Source organism: Coenobita brevimanus, chromosome 19 (genome assembly GCF_032717465.1).
Source record: "Coenobita brevimanus isolate Jiangsu-jjx chromosome 19, ASM3271746v2, whole genome shotgun sequence".
Classification (NCBI taxonomy): domain Eukaryota; kingdom Metazoa; phylum Arthropoda; class Malacostraca; order Decapoda; family Coenobitidae; genus Coenobita; species Coenobita brevimanus.
In genome coordinates this window covers 21,170,223-21,188,972 of record NC_136972.1, presented here as the reverse complement: position 1 = coordinate 21,188,972, position 18,750 = coordinate 21,170,223, and the positions used below count along the sequence as shown (strand labels likewise).

The following is an 18,750-nucleotide window of genomic DNA, read 5'->3' as shown; positions in this document are numbered from 1 at the left end:
TTGCCAATTCAGAGACAACCAAAACATGCCAAAGCTGTCTTACATTACATAACACTCTAAATCATTTACCATACGAACTTAAATTACTTAATTTAACATGCAGTCACTTAATAAAACATTTTAAAGAAAAAGAGCACAAAAGTTAATGCATAACTTACGAAATAACTACGTTCACAAACAGCAGGCAAATTGGCCGAGAAACTTCTCGAGCACCTAACTGGCATATCTCGCTTCTTAACAATTAAAATTTCCTAGAATGGAGATTTCAGAGAAAGGAGAAATGGATAGAATGTGTTCCATCGTAGAAGTAAGATAGTCAAAGAATTTTTCATAGTCAGGAGAATTTGGAGATAGTCTAAGTAAACAGCGCAGATATGTTTAGTCAGAGAATGACAAGAAAGACGAAGCTAGAGGGTAGAGAATTCATAAGAATCAAGTTCAGGAACAAGAGAGCATGATAAATCGTTGCGTACATATACAAAACAGTCACCTTTGGCTTTGAAATGAGTACAAAGTAGGAGGAAACAGAAAAGGGTTTGCAGTCAGTTGCCTCAGACAGGAAGGGAAAGTGAGGTTTAGAGGAGGAGAGGTGATGTTCGACAGAGAGAAAGTTAGAGGAAAGGCCGCGAATGTATCAGAAATGAAGAAGTGAGTCAGGTAGTGGTTCTAGGCATCTCTCTGAGTCGTCACCAGGAGAGGAACGGATGGTGGGGGAATTTATATTCCCCCCCCCCCCCGGGGACTCCGAGGCAAAATTTACTTGTGCCATCTTTCTTTTTTAATTTTGAAAAGGAAATGTAGTGTGTACTGTGCATATAGTTTGGTGTTGACAGTTAGAGAAACTTGTTTCGGAGAGCATGTTGGCCTGCTCTCTGTGTTATTGAGACACTGAAAAGTTTCAGCAAAGGGGGATGGTCAGGAACTAGTCCTGAGGGCTGATGAAACGGGAGCTCCAGCTCTCTCTCTCATCAGCTTTCCATCCACCTTGGGAGTACTGCCTTGCTCTACTGGTGCTATAGTCTACTCATCTAATAAAGAATTATGAAAACTAGAATCACAGTTTCTCAATGGAACAGAAGAGATCCTCAGTGAGTCAGGATGGAGATATGACATGAAGTTTTTGTACCATTTAACACGAGTGTTTAGATTCTTTGAAGAAAAAGGGCATTCTCTCTTGATTAACTTTCACAAAATTCCAAATATCAGTAATGCGAGGTGGAATTCAAGAGCAATTCTCGCTCTCCTTGCATTCATTCTTGTACCTACAACAAGGAAGACATTGGAGAAGATATGCAGATTCATTTCGTACGAATGGGCAGAATGCTGATTTAATAATCAGGTGTACAATGAAAATGACTTCAAGAACTTGTCAGAAATATTGAAACCTTACAAAAAAACATAAACTCATGGCAGAATCACTGAAAGCATGAGCCATCCTTACTCAAGATACCAAGAAGTAATCAATGTTCAGAACATGCGATCAAAGTGATACAAACAATATGCTGCCTGCAGAAACAAAGCCAAACTGCAACTTAGATTTATTCTAGGTAGTAAACAGTGATATTAAGAATTAATGCATTTGTATAAGCTCTTTATTTTTTAATTATTGTACATGTAAATATATACTTGCAAAAATCGAACTTTTTATTTCGGGGTGACCTTTTTTTTTTTTTTTTTTTAACCGGGAGGAATGACGGCTTTTTTTTCTTTATTTTTAAGTAAAAGTTCATCGACTTGAGATACAGGAAACAAAAGGTTGTAAAAAGTTTATAAAATAACTCATTTCCACTGCTCTCACTCTTGACTTCTGTCCCTCCAACAAGGTTCAAGATTCACTTCCATACGATAGAGTTAGTATCACAATACTGTCATGCAGTTGCTTTTTTACTTCCATGCTCACTTCCCTGTTTCTTATCACTGCTTTCAAGGAACCAGCAACCTTCTTCCCTGTTGCACCTTTTCAAGCACTTCACCCGCTAAACTCCCATACTTACTCATCACACTACCCAAGTACTTAACTACACTCACATTTTCCATTTCCTCTTCATCCAACCTCACTGTACATTCACTGACTTCATTTCTCTCGAAAACCATAACCTTACTCTTCCCTACATTCACGTTTAGATTTCGTTTCCTACACACTCTCCCAAACTCATTCACCAAGCCTGGCAGCCTTCCTTCGTCTTCACTTAACAATACCGTATCATCTGCGAACAACAGTACAGGTAGTTTCCAAACACTGCCCTCTCTCACTAGGGCCGCTCCAACATCCACTGCCCTACCTTGTATCTCTCTTGTAACCCCATCCATATACAGATTGAACAACCATGGAGACATCCAACCTTCAATAATGAAATTCACTCAGTTCACTATCCACACGCACTGCAGCCTTGGCACCCTCAAATATACTCTTCACGGCCTTTAACATCTTCCCATCTACTCCATATATTCTTAATACTTTCCACAATCCTTGTCTATCCACCCTGTCATATGCTTTCTCCAAACCCATGAAGGCTGCATACAACTTCTCTCCCTTCTCTAGACACTTTTCCACTAAAGATCTAAGAATGAATATCTGATCTACACAACCTCTTCCTTTCCTAAAACCTCCCTGTTCTCCTCCAAGTAATTCCTCTGTTATTTCCCTAACTCTGTCAATAAGTATCCTACTTTTCCTTTTTCACTAAGAAGACAAATGCCCCTATGATTACCACACACTTCTTTTGTCCCTTTTCCTTTGTACAGGGGAATAATTATACTTGACTTCAAATCCTCCGGGACACTATCTTCCTCCCAGGCTAATCTGCACACCTTTCACATCCATTCTGCTTCTATCTGTCCACCATGTTTCAGCATTTCACCACACACTCTATCAGTTCTGTGGGCTTACCCCATTTTAACTTTCTTCATTGCTTCCACAACTTACATTCTACTGATTTCTTCCTCTCTCCTCACATCTCTCTTTCTCCCAGCCATTCTCTATGTTGAACAGTTACTTAACCCATTAGCTGCTCTATACAGCCTGGGCTGTTCCAAGTGCGACTGCTCAATACAGCCCTGGCTGCGCAGGTGAATTTTGAATATAATGCCATGGTGACCAAGGCCGACCCATGCAAACATGTTTGAGCCTTCAAAACCGAAACCGAAACCGAAACCGAAAAAGAAAACGAAAACCATACATTCCAATAGGGAATCGGACACTTCGATGTTCATCCATGGCTTTACCAAGGTAAATATTGAGCTAATATTTCGTTACTATATACTTTGGCATGTATCCTCTCAATTCCTAAGACAAAATTTGGCCTTTGAGATTTTTTTTTTTTTTATAATGAATGAAGGAAAAACAAAGAAAAAAAATAAGTCCATGTGCCTAAAGGCATCCTCCATTCATAAAATACTTATAACAATTGCATTTAAAATTGAGGGGATTAAATGTATGTAGGAAGCAACTCCCAGGAAGTGAATTCCAGAGAGTAGTAGTTCTGGGGATAAATGAATTTTGATAAGCAGAGGTTCTGCATTGTGGGGGAGAGAGTGTGAGTTCATGGGCGCTCCCAGCTGCCCGAGTATTTCGGGAGAAAATGGGAAGGGGAGGCACAAATGAAGCCAGTTCATTAGAGCACTTACGGTAAAAATATCGATAAAATAGTGCTAAAGAAGCAACATCTCTACGTACTGATAACGGAGGAAGGTCCTGCATTATGGCAGGATTATTGATTGATCTAAAGGCTTCATTTTGAATTTTGTCCAACTGCCTCAATGCAACCGCTTCACATCCACTCCACAGTGGTGAACAGTATTCGATCTGAGAACGAACATGACTTTTGTATATTGTGGCCATCTGCTCGTCAGTGAAGAACTCACGAACTCTGTACATAAGTCCCAGTTTTTTAGAAGCATTTTTAGCAAGGGATTTAACATAAGCTGTCCAGCTTAGGTTGGGGTTTAGAGTAACACCTAGGATATCAATTGTAGTGAATATGGGAACACTGGCATCATTTAAAATTATGTGAGAGTCTGAGGGATTCTTTCTATTGGAGAAATTAATGTATTTAGTTTTCTGAGCATTAAATGAGACCAGATTTTTTTGTCCCCACTGATTAATTTTAGGAAGGTCCTGGTTCAGAGAAACTGCTGTGTTTATTTGGGAATTTATAATATCAAATTGTGTAAAGGAGGTACTAAATGTGAAAGAACTATGAAGGGTCAAGTCATCAGCATAAGAGTGTATTGTGTTGTGAGTGACAGATAGGAGGTCATTTATATGAATGAGAAAGAGGGCTGGCGCCAAAACTGATCCCTGAGGTACGCCAGCATTTATGGAATGAAACTGAGAATAAATACCATCTACCATGACCCGTATTTTTCTATTATGAAGGTAAGAAGAAATTAGAGGAACCAGTGATGCAAGACCATAGTCTGACATCTTAGACAATAAGGCCCGGTGCCATACTCTGTCAAATGCTTTTGATATATCTAGTGCTATTGTGTGTGTTTCACCGTGTTGGTCTATTTTTTTGTTAATCTGATGGGTAGGAAGGCAAAGAATGTCTACAGTTGAACGTTCTTGTCTAAACCCATACTGCTGATCATTGATTAATTTATTGATTTCTAGATGCTTGATTATGTGTTTGTTAATTAGCGTCTCAAAAACTTTGCTAAGAATGGACGTTATTGCAATTGGTCTATAGTTTGATGAATCAGAAGTTGCCCCCTTTTTAGGAATAGGATGGATATTTGCTTCTTTCCAAGAGGCTGGAAAAATTGAGGTACGGATGCATAAGCGGAAAAATTTTGCTAATATAGGAGCCAACACTGAGGAGCAATTATTAAGTACTATTGAAGGAATTTCATCTGGACCAGTGGCTTTGTCTGCTGATAGATTCTGTAATACGGCTTGTACGTGTCTGGTGTGAATCATGAAAGGAGGTATTTGAGGGGATTCAAAATCAAGTACAGGAATATTATGATTTTCTGAATTTAGGGTTGAGTTTGTTGAAAAAATGTCAACAAGAAGTTTGGCTTTTCCGCGTGGGTCACTTACTAGATTTCCATTGGGGGACTATAACGGTGAATGGAAGAGGTGGTAGTAAAGTTAGTTTTGAATGAATTAAAGGATGACCAGAATATTTTGTTATCATTTGGATTGTTTAGTAGTTTGTTAGCTTGTCTATGTAGAAAGTTTGATTTAGAAAGATTGATAATAGTTTTGGCATGGTTTCTGATATTTTTATAATAGTTAAAGGCTTCTTTGGTTTTGGTCCTTGTATAAGTGTTATACACTATTGTTTTATGTTCTGTTACTCTAGCACAATTGTGGTCAAATCATTTAGGAGAATTACATCTTTTTCTGTAACTATGACGGGGAATGAATGTTTCCATGCCGACTTTAATGAATTCCTGTATGTGGCCCAATGTGGAATTTGCATCATGGGAGAAAAAGGAGGTCCAAGGAATATCCAGGAGAAAATTTTGAAGTCCCTCCCAGTCTGCCCTGTCGTAGTGCCATTTAGTCATCACGACAGGTTCAGAGCAGGAGGGTGAGGTAGGTGTAAAACTCATGGCTTGGATCAGACAGTGATCCGAGGATCCAAGGGGGAACTTCACTTCGACATTATAATTATCTGAATTGGTTGTTAGAAACAAGTCCAATAGGTGGGGATTTTGATAGGGGTTGTCTGGTACACAGGTGGGTTGGCTGACTAACTGGGTGGGATTAAATGAGTCTGCAAATAGCTCACATTCAAGACCAGAGTCATCAGTTTTGAGTGAATAAGTGAGTCATTCGACATTATGGACATTAAAATCACCCAGAATAGTAATTTCTGATGCAGTATTAATGTTGAGGACACTTAGTTGTGAAGACAGAGTCAAATAAACTCGGCTCTGAAGAGGCATTAGGGGAACGATAAACACAACAGAAATACTTAATTTTACCAAAAGAATTTAATTTGTATATGGAATAGTCGAAAAAAGAACAATTATATTTAGTAATCTCCTCCAGGGCAATTTCTGATTTAGCAAGGCAACAAACGCCTCCTTTGGGTCTGAAATTTTGAATCAAGATAAAACCAGGAAAATTAAATCTAGCTAAATCAGAGGTGGAGCTTACTTGTGTGTCTGTCAGAAATAGCAGATCAGGGGATTCAAACTGGAGGAAATTTTGAAGAGTTGATGTTCGAGTGAAGTCCCCTAATATTGTAAAAGATAGTTTTATTGCACTGACGAGCAGATTTAGGGCGTCGCAACACTGGAGGTGGCACAGTCGCTTGATGACGACCGGGAGGGCCCTGTGCAAACAACCCAGCCCTGCCGGTGGTGGTCACTCGAGAAACCACCGCACTGATTCCCAGTATAGCAGCAGACATGGTTCTTTTTATGGGGGGAAGAACGGGGATGTGTTGTGAAATGGGTATGATATGTAATGACAAGATCGGTGTTTTTTGGAGAGGATAGCTGGTTTAAGGTAATGTAATATAATGTGGATGTGTGTGTTGTGTAAAGAGGGCAGCCTGATGCCCTCCGGTGTGTGAGGCAGAAAGATGTGTAACCAGCTACCAAGGCCTAGGGGAGAAAATGGAATCCAGGCTATTCCTTGAGTCTCCCGTAACCTTGTCTGTGTACCACAGACACCTCCAAAAAACCGCCATGCGCAGTTAACAGGTTAAAGTGTTTTCTCCATCTGCTCACTTTTTCTCCCTTCTCCACTGGTAATATACCATTTTCATCTTTCACTCCCCAGCTAACTTCTTTGGCACCTGGTCTAACTTTTTTTACTTCTTTTCAGAACATTTTCTTAAATTCCCTCCACTTTACACTCAAGTTCCTTCCAAACTCCTCATCCACTCTCCTCTTACTCTCTTTTACTAATCTTTTCACCTCTCTCTTCCTCTCTAAATATAACTCTCTCTTCCGTCTCTCAACCTCCTCCAAGCCCCGGTTTCTCATCCACTCACTATATGCTTTCTTCTTTTGTGCCACAGCTCTCTCATCTCTTTAGTCCATCATGCTGTTCCCTGCACCCCCTTTCGTCTTCTCTTCACCCCATGCACTACCTCACATGCTGCACAGATTTCTTTTGCAAATATCTTGCACACACCTTCCACGTCCCCCATCTTCTCCAATCTATATTTACCCAGTGGCTCCTCTACTTCCCTCTTATATTCTGCCTTTTTTCCATCCTCTTGTAACTTTTCCACCCTCTTTGTATGTACTATTTCCTCCTGTCCTTGTCTTCGTCTATTTTTCCATTTTATTTGGACTTTAATTCTGACCACCACCAAGTGGTGATCCGAAAGTCCACTCCACCAACCTCTATATACTCTTGCATCCATTACACACCTTCTTATCCTTACACACATTCAATCATTGTCTTCCGTTCATTCAGTTCACCACACACCCTTCTCATCAATCGCCACGTATACCTGTGGATCATTTTGTGCCTGAAGTGGGTATTTAGCTATCAGCAACCCCCGTCCCGGCACAAATGTCCCCTAAAGCACTGCCTTTGTCATCCATCTCTGCAGGTGCACCCCACTCACCAACTACTCCTTCCACCTTCCCATTCCCTATTTTTCCATTCATATCTCCAATCAAAAACACTCTCTCATTCCTTTTAAACTTTTCCATGCACACTTCCACATTTGTCCAGAACTCTTCTCTCATTCTGCTTGCACGATATTGCATTGGCACATACACGCACACAGTCACCCACATTTGTAGTCCAACTTTCAATCTTACCCACACAATCCTCGAGCTAACTGATCTTCTCTTGTATTCTCCTTCCATCTGTTACTCACAACAATACACACTCCTTCTTTTGCCCTCTCATTCTAATCTACTCCTGCGCATATATCCAATCCATGCTCCCATTCTCTCACACTCTCACCTCACCATTTAGTTTCCGTTAAGTCACATACATCCACTTTTGCATCCTCAAGCACCTGGACAGTCTCTCTTTCTTTCACCTCATCATTTGCACCCATTACATTCCAAGTCACCATCCATATCGTGTCCTTTGTGTGTGTGTGTATATATATATATATATATATATATATATATATATATATATATATATATATCCCATTCTATCCCAGAGTTGCTGGGCGAGGAACTGCTCCGGGAGGGTCCTAAGCTTACCGCCCTCTGTCTATTGGCTCATAGTCGGGTAGCTCATAGGTCCCTACCCGGGGGTCCCCTACTTTATTAAAGTTTGAAAATTCCCAGTTCTGTCCAATATTGCGGACACTGGGTTCCAATGGGATATATATATATATATATATATATATATATATATATATATATATATATATATTACACCTACGTCCCCCATCTGCTCCAAATCAAATTTATCCAATAGCTCCTCCACTTCATTATATTCTGCCTCATTTCCATCCTCATGAAACCTTTCTGCCCTCCTTGTATGGACTACTTCCTCCTATCCTTCCCTCTTTTTATATCCTTATTGCAGTTGAACCTTAACTTCCACCACCACCAAGTGGTGGTCGGAAAGTCCACTCTCCCAACCTTTATATGTTCTTGCATCCATTGCATACCATCTCATTCTGTCATCCACCCACACATGAGCAATCATTGCCTTCCGTTCATTCAGTTCACCACCCACCCTTCTCATCACTTGTCACGTATACCTGTGGATCATTTTGTGCCTAAAGAGGGTATTGGCTATTACCTACCCCCTCCTCACATAAACGTCCGCTAGAGCACTGTCATTCTCATCCACTTTAGAAGTCACACCCCACTCACCAACTACTCCATCCACCTTCACACTCCCTGCTTTTCCATTCATATCACCAATCAAAAACACTCTCACTTCTCTCAAACTTTTCCATGCACGCTTCCACAATTGCCCAGAACTCTTCTTTCACTCTGCTTGCACGATATTGCATTGGTGCATACACACACACACACACACACACACACACACACTGTGCAGTGGTAACGTTCTCGCTTGCCCTCTGGTAGACGGAAGTTCGCGCCTCGCTCAGGTTGCGAAAAGTTTCACTGACGAAGTGGGTGGTTACTGTCCCCCTTGAGCAAGGGGACGGGTGTATGGGTGTGTGAAGGTCACAGCCTTGCCCTTAGATCGGACTATATGAGCTCTCAGCTCCCTTCCGGGAGGGTAAAATGCTGACGATCACGACCATCAAGTGATCCTGACCGGCCCGGTGAATTACACACACACACACACACACACACAATCATCCACGTTTGCATTTCCACTTTTAATCATACCCACACAATCCTTTAACCAACTGATTCATTCTCTCTTACATTCTCCTTCCATCTTTTACACACAACAATACATGCACCCTCTCTTTCCCTCTCGTTCTCACCTACTCCTTCGCATATACTCCATCCATGCTCCCACTCTCTCAGACTCTCACCTCATTTCGTCTCAGTTAATCCACATACTCGTAAGCCCACTTTTGCATCCTCAAGCACCTGGACAATCTCTCTCTTTCACCTGCTGATTCGCACCCGTTACATTCCATGTTGCAATCTGTACCTTGTCCCTTGTATGGTCTTTAGTCGCCACCTACTGGTCTGTCATGATCTGAGGCTTCTTATTTGTATTTTTAAGTGGTTGTTTTCTGGGCAGGGGCACTAACCCTCCGCCAACCCAACTGCTGACACACAGGGAACACATGTTGGTTATAGAATTACCACCTACCGTATTAAATGATTTCCAGGTGTACAGGAAATCACTTGGCTTGTCACTCAGTGCAGAGATACGCGAAACAGTACCGCTCTCTCTCTCTCTCTCTCTCTCTCTCTCTCTCTCTCTCTCTCTCTCTCATATATATATATATATATATATATATATATATATATATATATATATGTAGGTCCATTCAGGTCCATTTACAGCAGGTCCAGTTAGGTCCATTCAGGCCTATGTGTGTGTGTGTATATAATATATATATATATATATATATATATATATATATATATATATATATATATATATATATATATATATATACTGTATATAGATAGATAGATAGACATAAATCCATTCAGGCCCAGTTACGTCCATTTTGGTTCAGTTAGGCCCAATCATGTCCAGTTAGATCCATTTACAGTTGGTCCATTTAGGTCCATTTACAGTAGGTCCAGTCGTCTTCTCTGAAATGACGTTGGTGGACTTCAGGAAAGGTGCAGCTTTATTCTGCAGTCCTCCTTGTTAACATTCAGAGGAACCCGGGGCTACAGTCGTACTGTTTTCACTCTAACTTGATCTAAAATTGTCATTTAGCCATCTTGCATGCTGAGTTATAACACTAGATTAACCCTAGAATTTGATGCTAGTCACGAGGGAGTGCTATGGAAAGGATGCAGAGCCGTAGGAATATCTTTTTTCGCCACTGACATACGTTACAACACCTGCCAAGGGACGTTAAGGTTAAAAGAATATAGTTGCATCCATTCAGATCAGTTTGCATTTATTCCAGTCACTCCTGTCGTACTGGGGGACGTACAAGTGGGCAGGATGGGGTTCGATGTTTGTGGGCGGTGGGGCGTGCTGGGGGAAGCTGAAATGGGCGGGCTTGGGTTGGATGCTTGTGGGAGGTGGGGCGCGCTGGAGGAAGCTGAAGTGGGCGAGCTTGGGTTGGATGATTCTGGGCGGTGGGGTATGCTGGGGGACGCTGAAGTGGGCGGGCTTGCGTTGGATGATTGTGGGCAGTGGGGTATGCTGGGGGGAAGCTGAAATGGGCGGGATGGCGTGGAATTGTTGTGGGAGGTGGGGCATGCTGTGGGAAACAGACGTGGGAGGGATGGGGTGGGATGGTTGTGGCAGGTGGGGCAAGCTGAGGGGAAGTAGACCCTGTGAAAGCCAGTAGTGTAGGTTCAATAAGAAAGGGAGAAAGTATAGGGTAGCCCGTCAACTGTTCTCCCCTAGACGCGTAGCTGATGGTATCCAGTGTATTTCAGGGAGGGATCATTCTGCTGGTGTGGGTGTAGATGGGAAATGGAATTGAGCCGTCCCCACAACACGTAGGAAATCACCTGGTGGAGTGGAAGAGGAGCGTTATACAGTATACGGGCCATCCGTTACATGGATGGAGATGGCGGAAAAAAGATTAGATGGGCTGAGAGAGAGAGAGAGAGAGAGAGAGAGAGAGAGAGAGAGAGAGAGAGAGCGTCCCCGTTGCCACGGTAACGTAACATGCCTTCCCTACAAACACAGACAACGCTCAATAACGGCAAAATCATCACAATTCTCCACCGCGTTATTACCATTGTCTTGATTCACAGACAAACTTATTATCAGTTCCCTTTGTAACCCGGATTTCTCTTAGTAGGAAGGGCAAGAATAGGGGGGTGCAGAATATCCCCATATCTCCTGGATTTGCCGCAAATATATGTCACAATCACGAAAGAAGAATTAACAATCGTTGTTTTTTTAAGGTTATCACTGGATCCACATTCACAAATAGCCTTACTATCATTAGGCCGCAAGGATATTTCCGCACGATATTCTATCTATCAATATATCTATTGCCAGACGCCTTAACCCTGTACGGGGTGGCCACAAATAAATCGCCTCCACGTCGCCCTGTCCCCCACCATTTCACTGCCCCTCTCCCAACTCACACCCCCCTCTCTCATATACCTCTCCACTCCATCCCTCCATCTCATCCTAGGCCTCCCCCTCCCTCTCCCCCCCTGAACCTCACTCACATACACTCTCTCGTCAGTCCCTCACCCTCCATCCTCTCCACATGGCCAAAACACCTCAGTGTGTTCCTCCTAACGCATCCTATCACATCCACATCCACACCACAACGCTCCTTCACTTCCTCATTTGTCAGTCTGTCTCTCCATGTGACTCCACAGGCTCAATCGGTAGAGAGGTGGCCTGCAGTCCCACCGGACCCAGGTTCGAATCCCGGCTGGGGCAGGGAACAGTTTAAGGGTTCGATTTTCATTAAATCAAGATTTACTGATCTACCAGAAGACCCGCCGACATGTCGTAAAAATACCCCCGCTAATACCAATACACCAGTCCTGTATGAGACAGCCCTAGCATGTATTCAATATGGACGGTGGGTGTTAGCGCCGAAGTGGTGACATGTAGAGGTGTATGGTATGTAGGAGGACTGCTGGGCCTTGATAGCAGGCTGTGAAGCCTATGCCCAGAGTCGGACACATAAAAAAAAAAAAAAAAAAAAAACTCATTTCCACTGCTGTCACTCTTGACTTGTGTCCTTCCAACAACGTCCAAGCTTCACTTCCATACGTTAGAGTTGATATCAGAATACTGTCACATAGTAACTTTATCACTTCCATGCTCACTTCCCTGTTTTTTATCACTGCTTTCAAGGAACCAGCAACCTTTCTTCCTTGTTGTATCCTTTCAAGCACTTCACTCTCCAAACTTCCATCCTTACTCATCGCACTCCCCAAGTACTTAAACGTACTCGCCTTTTCCATTTCCTCACCATCCAACCTCACTGTACATTCACTGACTTCACCTCGCTCAAAGACCATCACTTTACCCTTCCCTACATTCCGTCTCTTACACACTCTCCCAAGCTCATCCACCAAGCCTTGCAGCTCCCCTTTGTCTTCACTTAACAACACAGTATCATCTGCGAACAACAGTACAGGGAGTTTCCAAACACTACCCTCTCTCACTAGGGCCACTCCAACATCCACTGCCCTACCTTGTATCTCTTTTATTACCCTATCTATGTGCAGACTGAACAACCATGGAGACATGACACATCCCTGTTTCAACCCAACCTTCAAAAATAAAAATTCACTCAGTTCACCATTCACACGCACTGCAGCCTTAGCACTATGATACATACTCTTCACAGCATTCAGCAACTTCCCATCTACTCCATATATTCTTAATACTTTCCACAATCTTTGTCTATCCACCCTGTCATATGCTTTTTCCAAATCCATGTAGGCCGCATACAACTTCTTTCCCTTCTCTAGAAACTTTTCCACTAAAGATCTAAGAATGAATATCTGATATACACAACCTCTTCTCTTCCTAAAGCCTCCCTGTTCTTTTCCAACTAATTCCTCTGTTATTTCCCTATAAGTATCCTACCATATACTTTTCCTATTACATGAAGAAGACAAATGCCCCTATGATTACCATACACTTCTATTTCCCTTTTTCCTTTGTACAAGAGAATAATTATACCTGACTTCCAATCCTCCGGGACTCTACCTTCCTCCCAGGCCAATATGCACATCTTCCACATCCATTCTACTACTATCTCTCCCCCATGCTTCAGCATTTCACCACACACTCCATCAATTCTTGGGGCTTTCTCCAATTTGACTTCCTTCATTGTTTCCACTACTTCTGTCCTATTGATTTCTTCCTGTCTTCTTACTTCCCTCCTTCTCCCAGCCATTCCCCAGCCACTTATACTGGCAATACTTCCATTCTCTATGTTCAACAATTCCTTAAAGTGTTCTCTCCATCTGCTCACTTTTTCTCCCTTCACCACTAATAATCTACCATTTTTATCTTTCACTCCCCACTAACTTCACTGCCACCCTGTCTTACTCTCTTCACCTCTTTCCAGAACATTTTCTTACAGTCCCTCAACTTTACACTCAAATTCCTTCCAAATTCCTCATCCACTCTTCTTACTCTCTCTTACTAATCTTTTCACCTCTCTCTTCCTTTCTACATATAACTCTCTCTTCCGCCTCTCAATTTCTTCCACACTCCTGTTTCTCATCCATTCATTGTATGCTTTCTTCTTTTGTGCCACAGCCAGTCTCACCTCTTCATTTTATCATGCTGTTCCTTGCACCCCCTTCCGTCTTCTCTTCACCCCACACACCACATCACATGCTGCACATATTTCTTCTATGAATATCTTGCACGCACCTTCCACGTCCCCCATCTGCTCCAATTCATATTTACCCGACCTACTGTATTTAAAACGCAATTTATGCTAAAACTTCGACGAATTCAGTGTCAATATTTTGAATTTCCCTGTAACCTAATATTCGCAAGTGGTCAAATCTCCTAGTAGCTAAGATATATATATATTTTTTTTATAACCAGGAAGGGCAAGGAATGGAGGACGCAAAAGTGTCGCCATTGCTCTTGTTCCTCCAGCAAAAGTGTCTCAGCTACGCACAAGAGTAGAATTAATCATTTTTTAAAAATTCATCCTTCATCCCACATTCACAACATACTTCCCATTACTCTCCTGTTATAGCTGAGATTTGTTTTTCTTACTTTTTTTTTTTTTTTTAGGAGGACAGCGATTGAAGGTGTAGAAGATCCAGTGCCTCCTGTTCTCCCTGGAAAAACAAGTCTCACTTACGCAAGAATAATTACTATGTTGCATTCGTGATTCAAAGAGGCGTAAGGGTCCTCGTAGCACCTCTTCATCAGCAATTTATTTTGTATAATACACCTATGCAGTATCTTATATGACAATTTTCATGTTTTTATATCGACACAAATTACATCAATAATAGCCTGTCTGTCTGTCTATTGACAGACGCCTTAATCCATTAAGGGGTGGCTACAAACAAATCTCCTCCACATCACTTTCTCCTCGGCCATTTGGATGCCTTCCCTCCAACTTACATCCCCTCCTTCATATATATCTCTCCACTCCATCCCTCCATCTCATTATTGGCCTCCCCCTCTCTTCTTCCCCTCCTTACTCTCATACCCGCATCTAGTCAGTCACTGTAGTTTCAACCTCTCCACATGGCCAGAATATCTTAAAATATTTCTTTAAACATTTTCATTCACATCCACATCAACATCAAAGCGATCCTTTACTGTTGTGGTGTTGATGTGGATGTGAATGAAGTTTGAAATGCTGTGACCGATAAATATTAACTCCTACTCTCAGGGAATTCTCACAGCTCAGTAGCATCGTTTGGCGTAAACTCATTTTAATTATCCACTTCAGGTGCTGGCCAAGGACGTCTACATGTGGTGGCAGTGACAACCGAGCTGCTCACCAGCCTGGTTATACAAACGTCCTCAACTTCCCTTCTACGTCCCGAAAGAGGATGGTTGACAACAGGAACCTAGACTCCAACAGGTTCGCATCACATGAGCCTGGGACACTACAACAACAACAACAACGATTACATACTCGTATTTTTCGTTGTATTCTCATTACCTTCAAAAATATTTTCTTTATTATAGGATATTCGAGCCTGAGGGGTTAAATAGAGCTTTCAATAACCAGTTCGGTGAGGGAGACGTTTCCTAAGCTAAATAAAGTCGTCTGCAAGTAGCAAGAGCAATCCAATAACTCCCGTTCGTGGAAGCACCCAGGGAAAGGCCCCAGTGGGTCCAGCCCCTTCTTCATTATGTATAAAGTAACTGAAATGCAAAAAAATGTAGATGTGCAGGCATATATTCATATTTTCATTTCTTCATTAGGCTCTGTTTAAATATCGATAAATTTTTATCGGGCTACATACTACTGTAATGTTCTCCGATCATATGTGTCCTGGAATAAGGACAACCAAAATTCATCCCACACCCCCCCCCCCCCCCAAAAAAAAAAAAAAAAAAAATCCTGGCTGCGTCCCTGCCTACATTATCGAACTAAAGGAATTGATTCTACAGTATATTCACCGTTCAGGATAAGCCTCAACACTGAACGTTGTCCCCGCAGGCCAAGCAGTGGTGAAAATTAAGCAATTATAAGCTGGCAACAACAGTAACATTCAATCCCATTTTGACTCATATAGACGGAAGCGTTGGGATCCGGGGCCAAGCCAGTCAGTCCCCACATTTAAGGCAACGGTGACCAGCCTCACATGTCCCTGAGTGGCATTGCGCGAGCAAGAATCCCCAGCCACCCCTCAGATGGAACCATAAGACTCCATCTGGCTGAAGCACCTTTACCCACTAAATAACCAGGAGTCATTTGGTTATAAGGTAACCACCAGCGTAGCAAATGGATAGGCCTAGCTGCGATACAGGAAACTATTTTGTGTATCACTCAGAGCACCAAGAGAGAGAGAGAGAGAAGAGGGGGGGAGGCTGCACTATACCAGTTGAGTGGATGGATGATGGAGCTTGCCCACCACCACCAACTGGCAAATACACAGTGAAATAATTACCGTTCCCATCAGCAGCTAAAGCTGCTGGGCAGCGTAACACAAACAGAGCACAATTTCTGACGTAAAACTTTACCACCGAGATCTGTTATTTGATTAAGGCACTCGAGGATATACTTTATAATAGTTATACACTTTTCATCTTAACCTGGAGCAATTTTTCGTCTTTTCGTAGCTTCTTTGATGTAGCTCAGGTGCAAAATAAAACGATGATATGGCTCTGCATTATTTTCATAACACTCCTTCATGATTAGCATCCTATTCCAGTGTTAATCTATGGTCACAGCTCAGTGTTCAAGATGAAGGTATGGCAATTTTTGGCCAAGTTAGAGTAAAAGGGGTACGGTACAATGATACGGAGGTTAAACTGGATATGTATTCATACGAAGTACAAGGAAAGGAGCTTGTTGAATCTTTCAAAGCTTTTGTTTTTCCCGCAAAGAAGAAAGGAAGAAGACGATGAAGAAGAAAAGAAGAATGAAGATATGATGATAAGGAGGAAGAGGAGGAGGAGGAATTCATGCTAACTTTGTGTATCAGTGCCATGAAAAGCATGAGTGAATACGGAGAGAGAGAGTTACCTTGTAGCAGTCAGCCAGAAGGATGACGTTATTCAACGGTCCCACATCCATGGTTGTCCAGGACACACTGCTGTCTGCTGTCTGCTGAACCTCGCATGAGCAAAGTTGCCAAGATCCCACGCCGCCACACCGCGCCAGGTAGCCCTTGAAAACAGCGGCATATTCTTCAAAAGTAGCCCAAACGCTATGATCAGTCTTCCGAGGCTCCAGTTGACCACCGAAATTCACCGGAATATATCTACACGGTCACTAGTTAATTACCACCGTGTCCATGTAGACCTATGAACCCTTAAATGTATCAATAACAGAATAGCAATGATACATTAATTTTAAAGATGGTTGTAGATTTTTAAAATAAGTACTTACTTTCATAATCATTTAATTTGATGCCATTCAAGCTTGCATCAGTTATGAAAATGAGCTAAGATTTTTTTTTTTTTCCCCGCAAAAGCAATATAGACGAGAAATGCCTGAGTTTTCTACGTTGTATACATAGATTTCCTCCCAGGAGTTACAATATCTACTTATATATCTACGTATCTGTCTGCTTGTCGGTCTACCTATCTATCCATTTGTCTATGATCAAATGCATTAATTATGGAAAGTGTGGCCACAAACGAATTGCTCCCATGTTACCCAGCCCCTCACTCATGTACGCAGTACCTCTCCGCCACATCACTAATCTCATTCTCGTCTTCCCCCTTCCTCTCCCCCCTTCATTTCACTCATATACACTTTCTTAGTCTCTCATTCTCCATTTTCTCCACATAGCCAAACATCTCAGGATGCTTCTTTTAAAGCTTACCAGCACTTCCAAATGGACACCATAACGCTTTTTCGCCTCTATGTCTGTCTCTCCAGTAGCTCTATACACTCCTCATAAATAACTCGTTGATGCCTCCCAGGCTCAATTTGTGTCCTTCCGGCAAAGTATAGGCTTTATTTACGTGAGACTGGGAATCAATATATTGGCATGCATTTTTTTTTTTTTTTTTTGTTCAGTGCACACTTCTCTACTCTTTATCACTGTTCTAGGTGAACCTGCAATTTTTCTTCTCTGCTAGATCCTCGCATGCACTTCATGCTCTAAATTTCCATTCAGTCATCACGCTATCTTGATACTACAAGGCACTCACATTCTCCATTTGCTGAACACTGTTTAAATCAGCATTTCAATGCCTCATTCACCTCAAAGATCACAACTTTACTCTTTGCTACATTCACTTAAGTACATTTTACTCGTATATATTATACATCCTGGTAAACTCATCCATGAAGATTAGCAGCTCCCACTCAGCATCGCCTAGCAAAATAGAATCACCAACAAACAACAGTACTGTCAACGTCAAAACCCTACCCTCTCATCCACTACCCTACCTGTCTTGTAGGCAGAAGTACGGTAACTACCATAGTTGAACAAATCATGTGCAATGGACCATTTTCCTCATGGAGGAAAAAACGGATACATAAGGTGAGGGGACTATGTTTTGTAAATGATCATAACGAAATAATTACTGGCTCCGCGGCCTGAATTGTCACAAGTAGCCCCAAAACAGGCAGATAGCGGCGACAAACTTTCAGGCGCGGTGACACTTGAAATATAGTCGAATTCGGCGGGTAAATCGCGGTGTTAGCAACACTGTGCTTGAGTCATCTCGCTACCTATGGTTGCCAAATCCAAAACACAAATATCGCTAAACTAGCTCTTCAAAACCATCAGATGGTCACTAAATACAATTATACCTAGAAAATCACTATAAAATGTACAGTATCACTAAAATATTCCCAAAACTTAAAAAATAAATATTTAAATTAACGCTAAATTTTTTGCCTTTTGGCGATAAAGATAGTCGCTTATAATGTCCATAGATCTGGCGGAAGAACCGCTAAATTGGTAGCACTACGAGTTGCCCGGAAGCAATAATCATTGCGTGTTTCTGTAACTCAAGGACGTTGTTGTTTTCATAAAGGTTCCTAAAAGACTTCTACGATAAGCAAACCATGACAGTAAAATTACTTTGACAGTTTTGACGTTTTGCTTAGCATGTCTTTAATATTCAGTCTCATG

General features: G+C 41.9%; 1 protein-coding gene across 1 annotated transcript in view; it reads right to left on the bottom strand.

Annotated features, from left to right (window-relative positions):
* Nucleotides 1-16,736, bottom strand: part of LOC145391625 (nicotinamide phosphoribosyltransferase-like) — a 385,561-nt gene extending 368,825 nt beyond the window's left edge. The window contains exon 1 of the mRNA XM_080266164.1: nucleotides 16,683-16,736. Coding sequence (XP_080122290.1) covers nucleotides 16,683-16,733 — 51 coding nt within the window. The 5' untranslated portion in view covers nucleotides 16,734-16,736. The remainder of the gene's footprint in view (nucleotides 1-16,682) is intronic.
* Nucleotides 16,737-18,750: the final 2,014 nt, after the last annotated feature.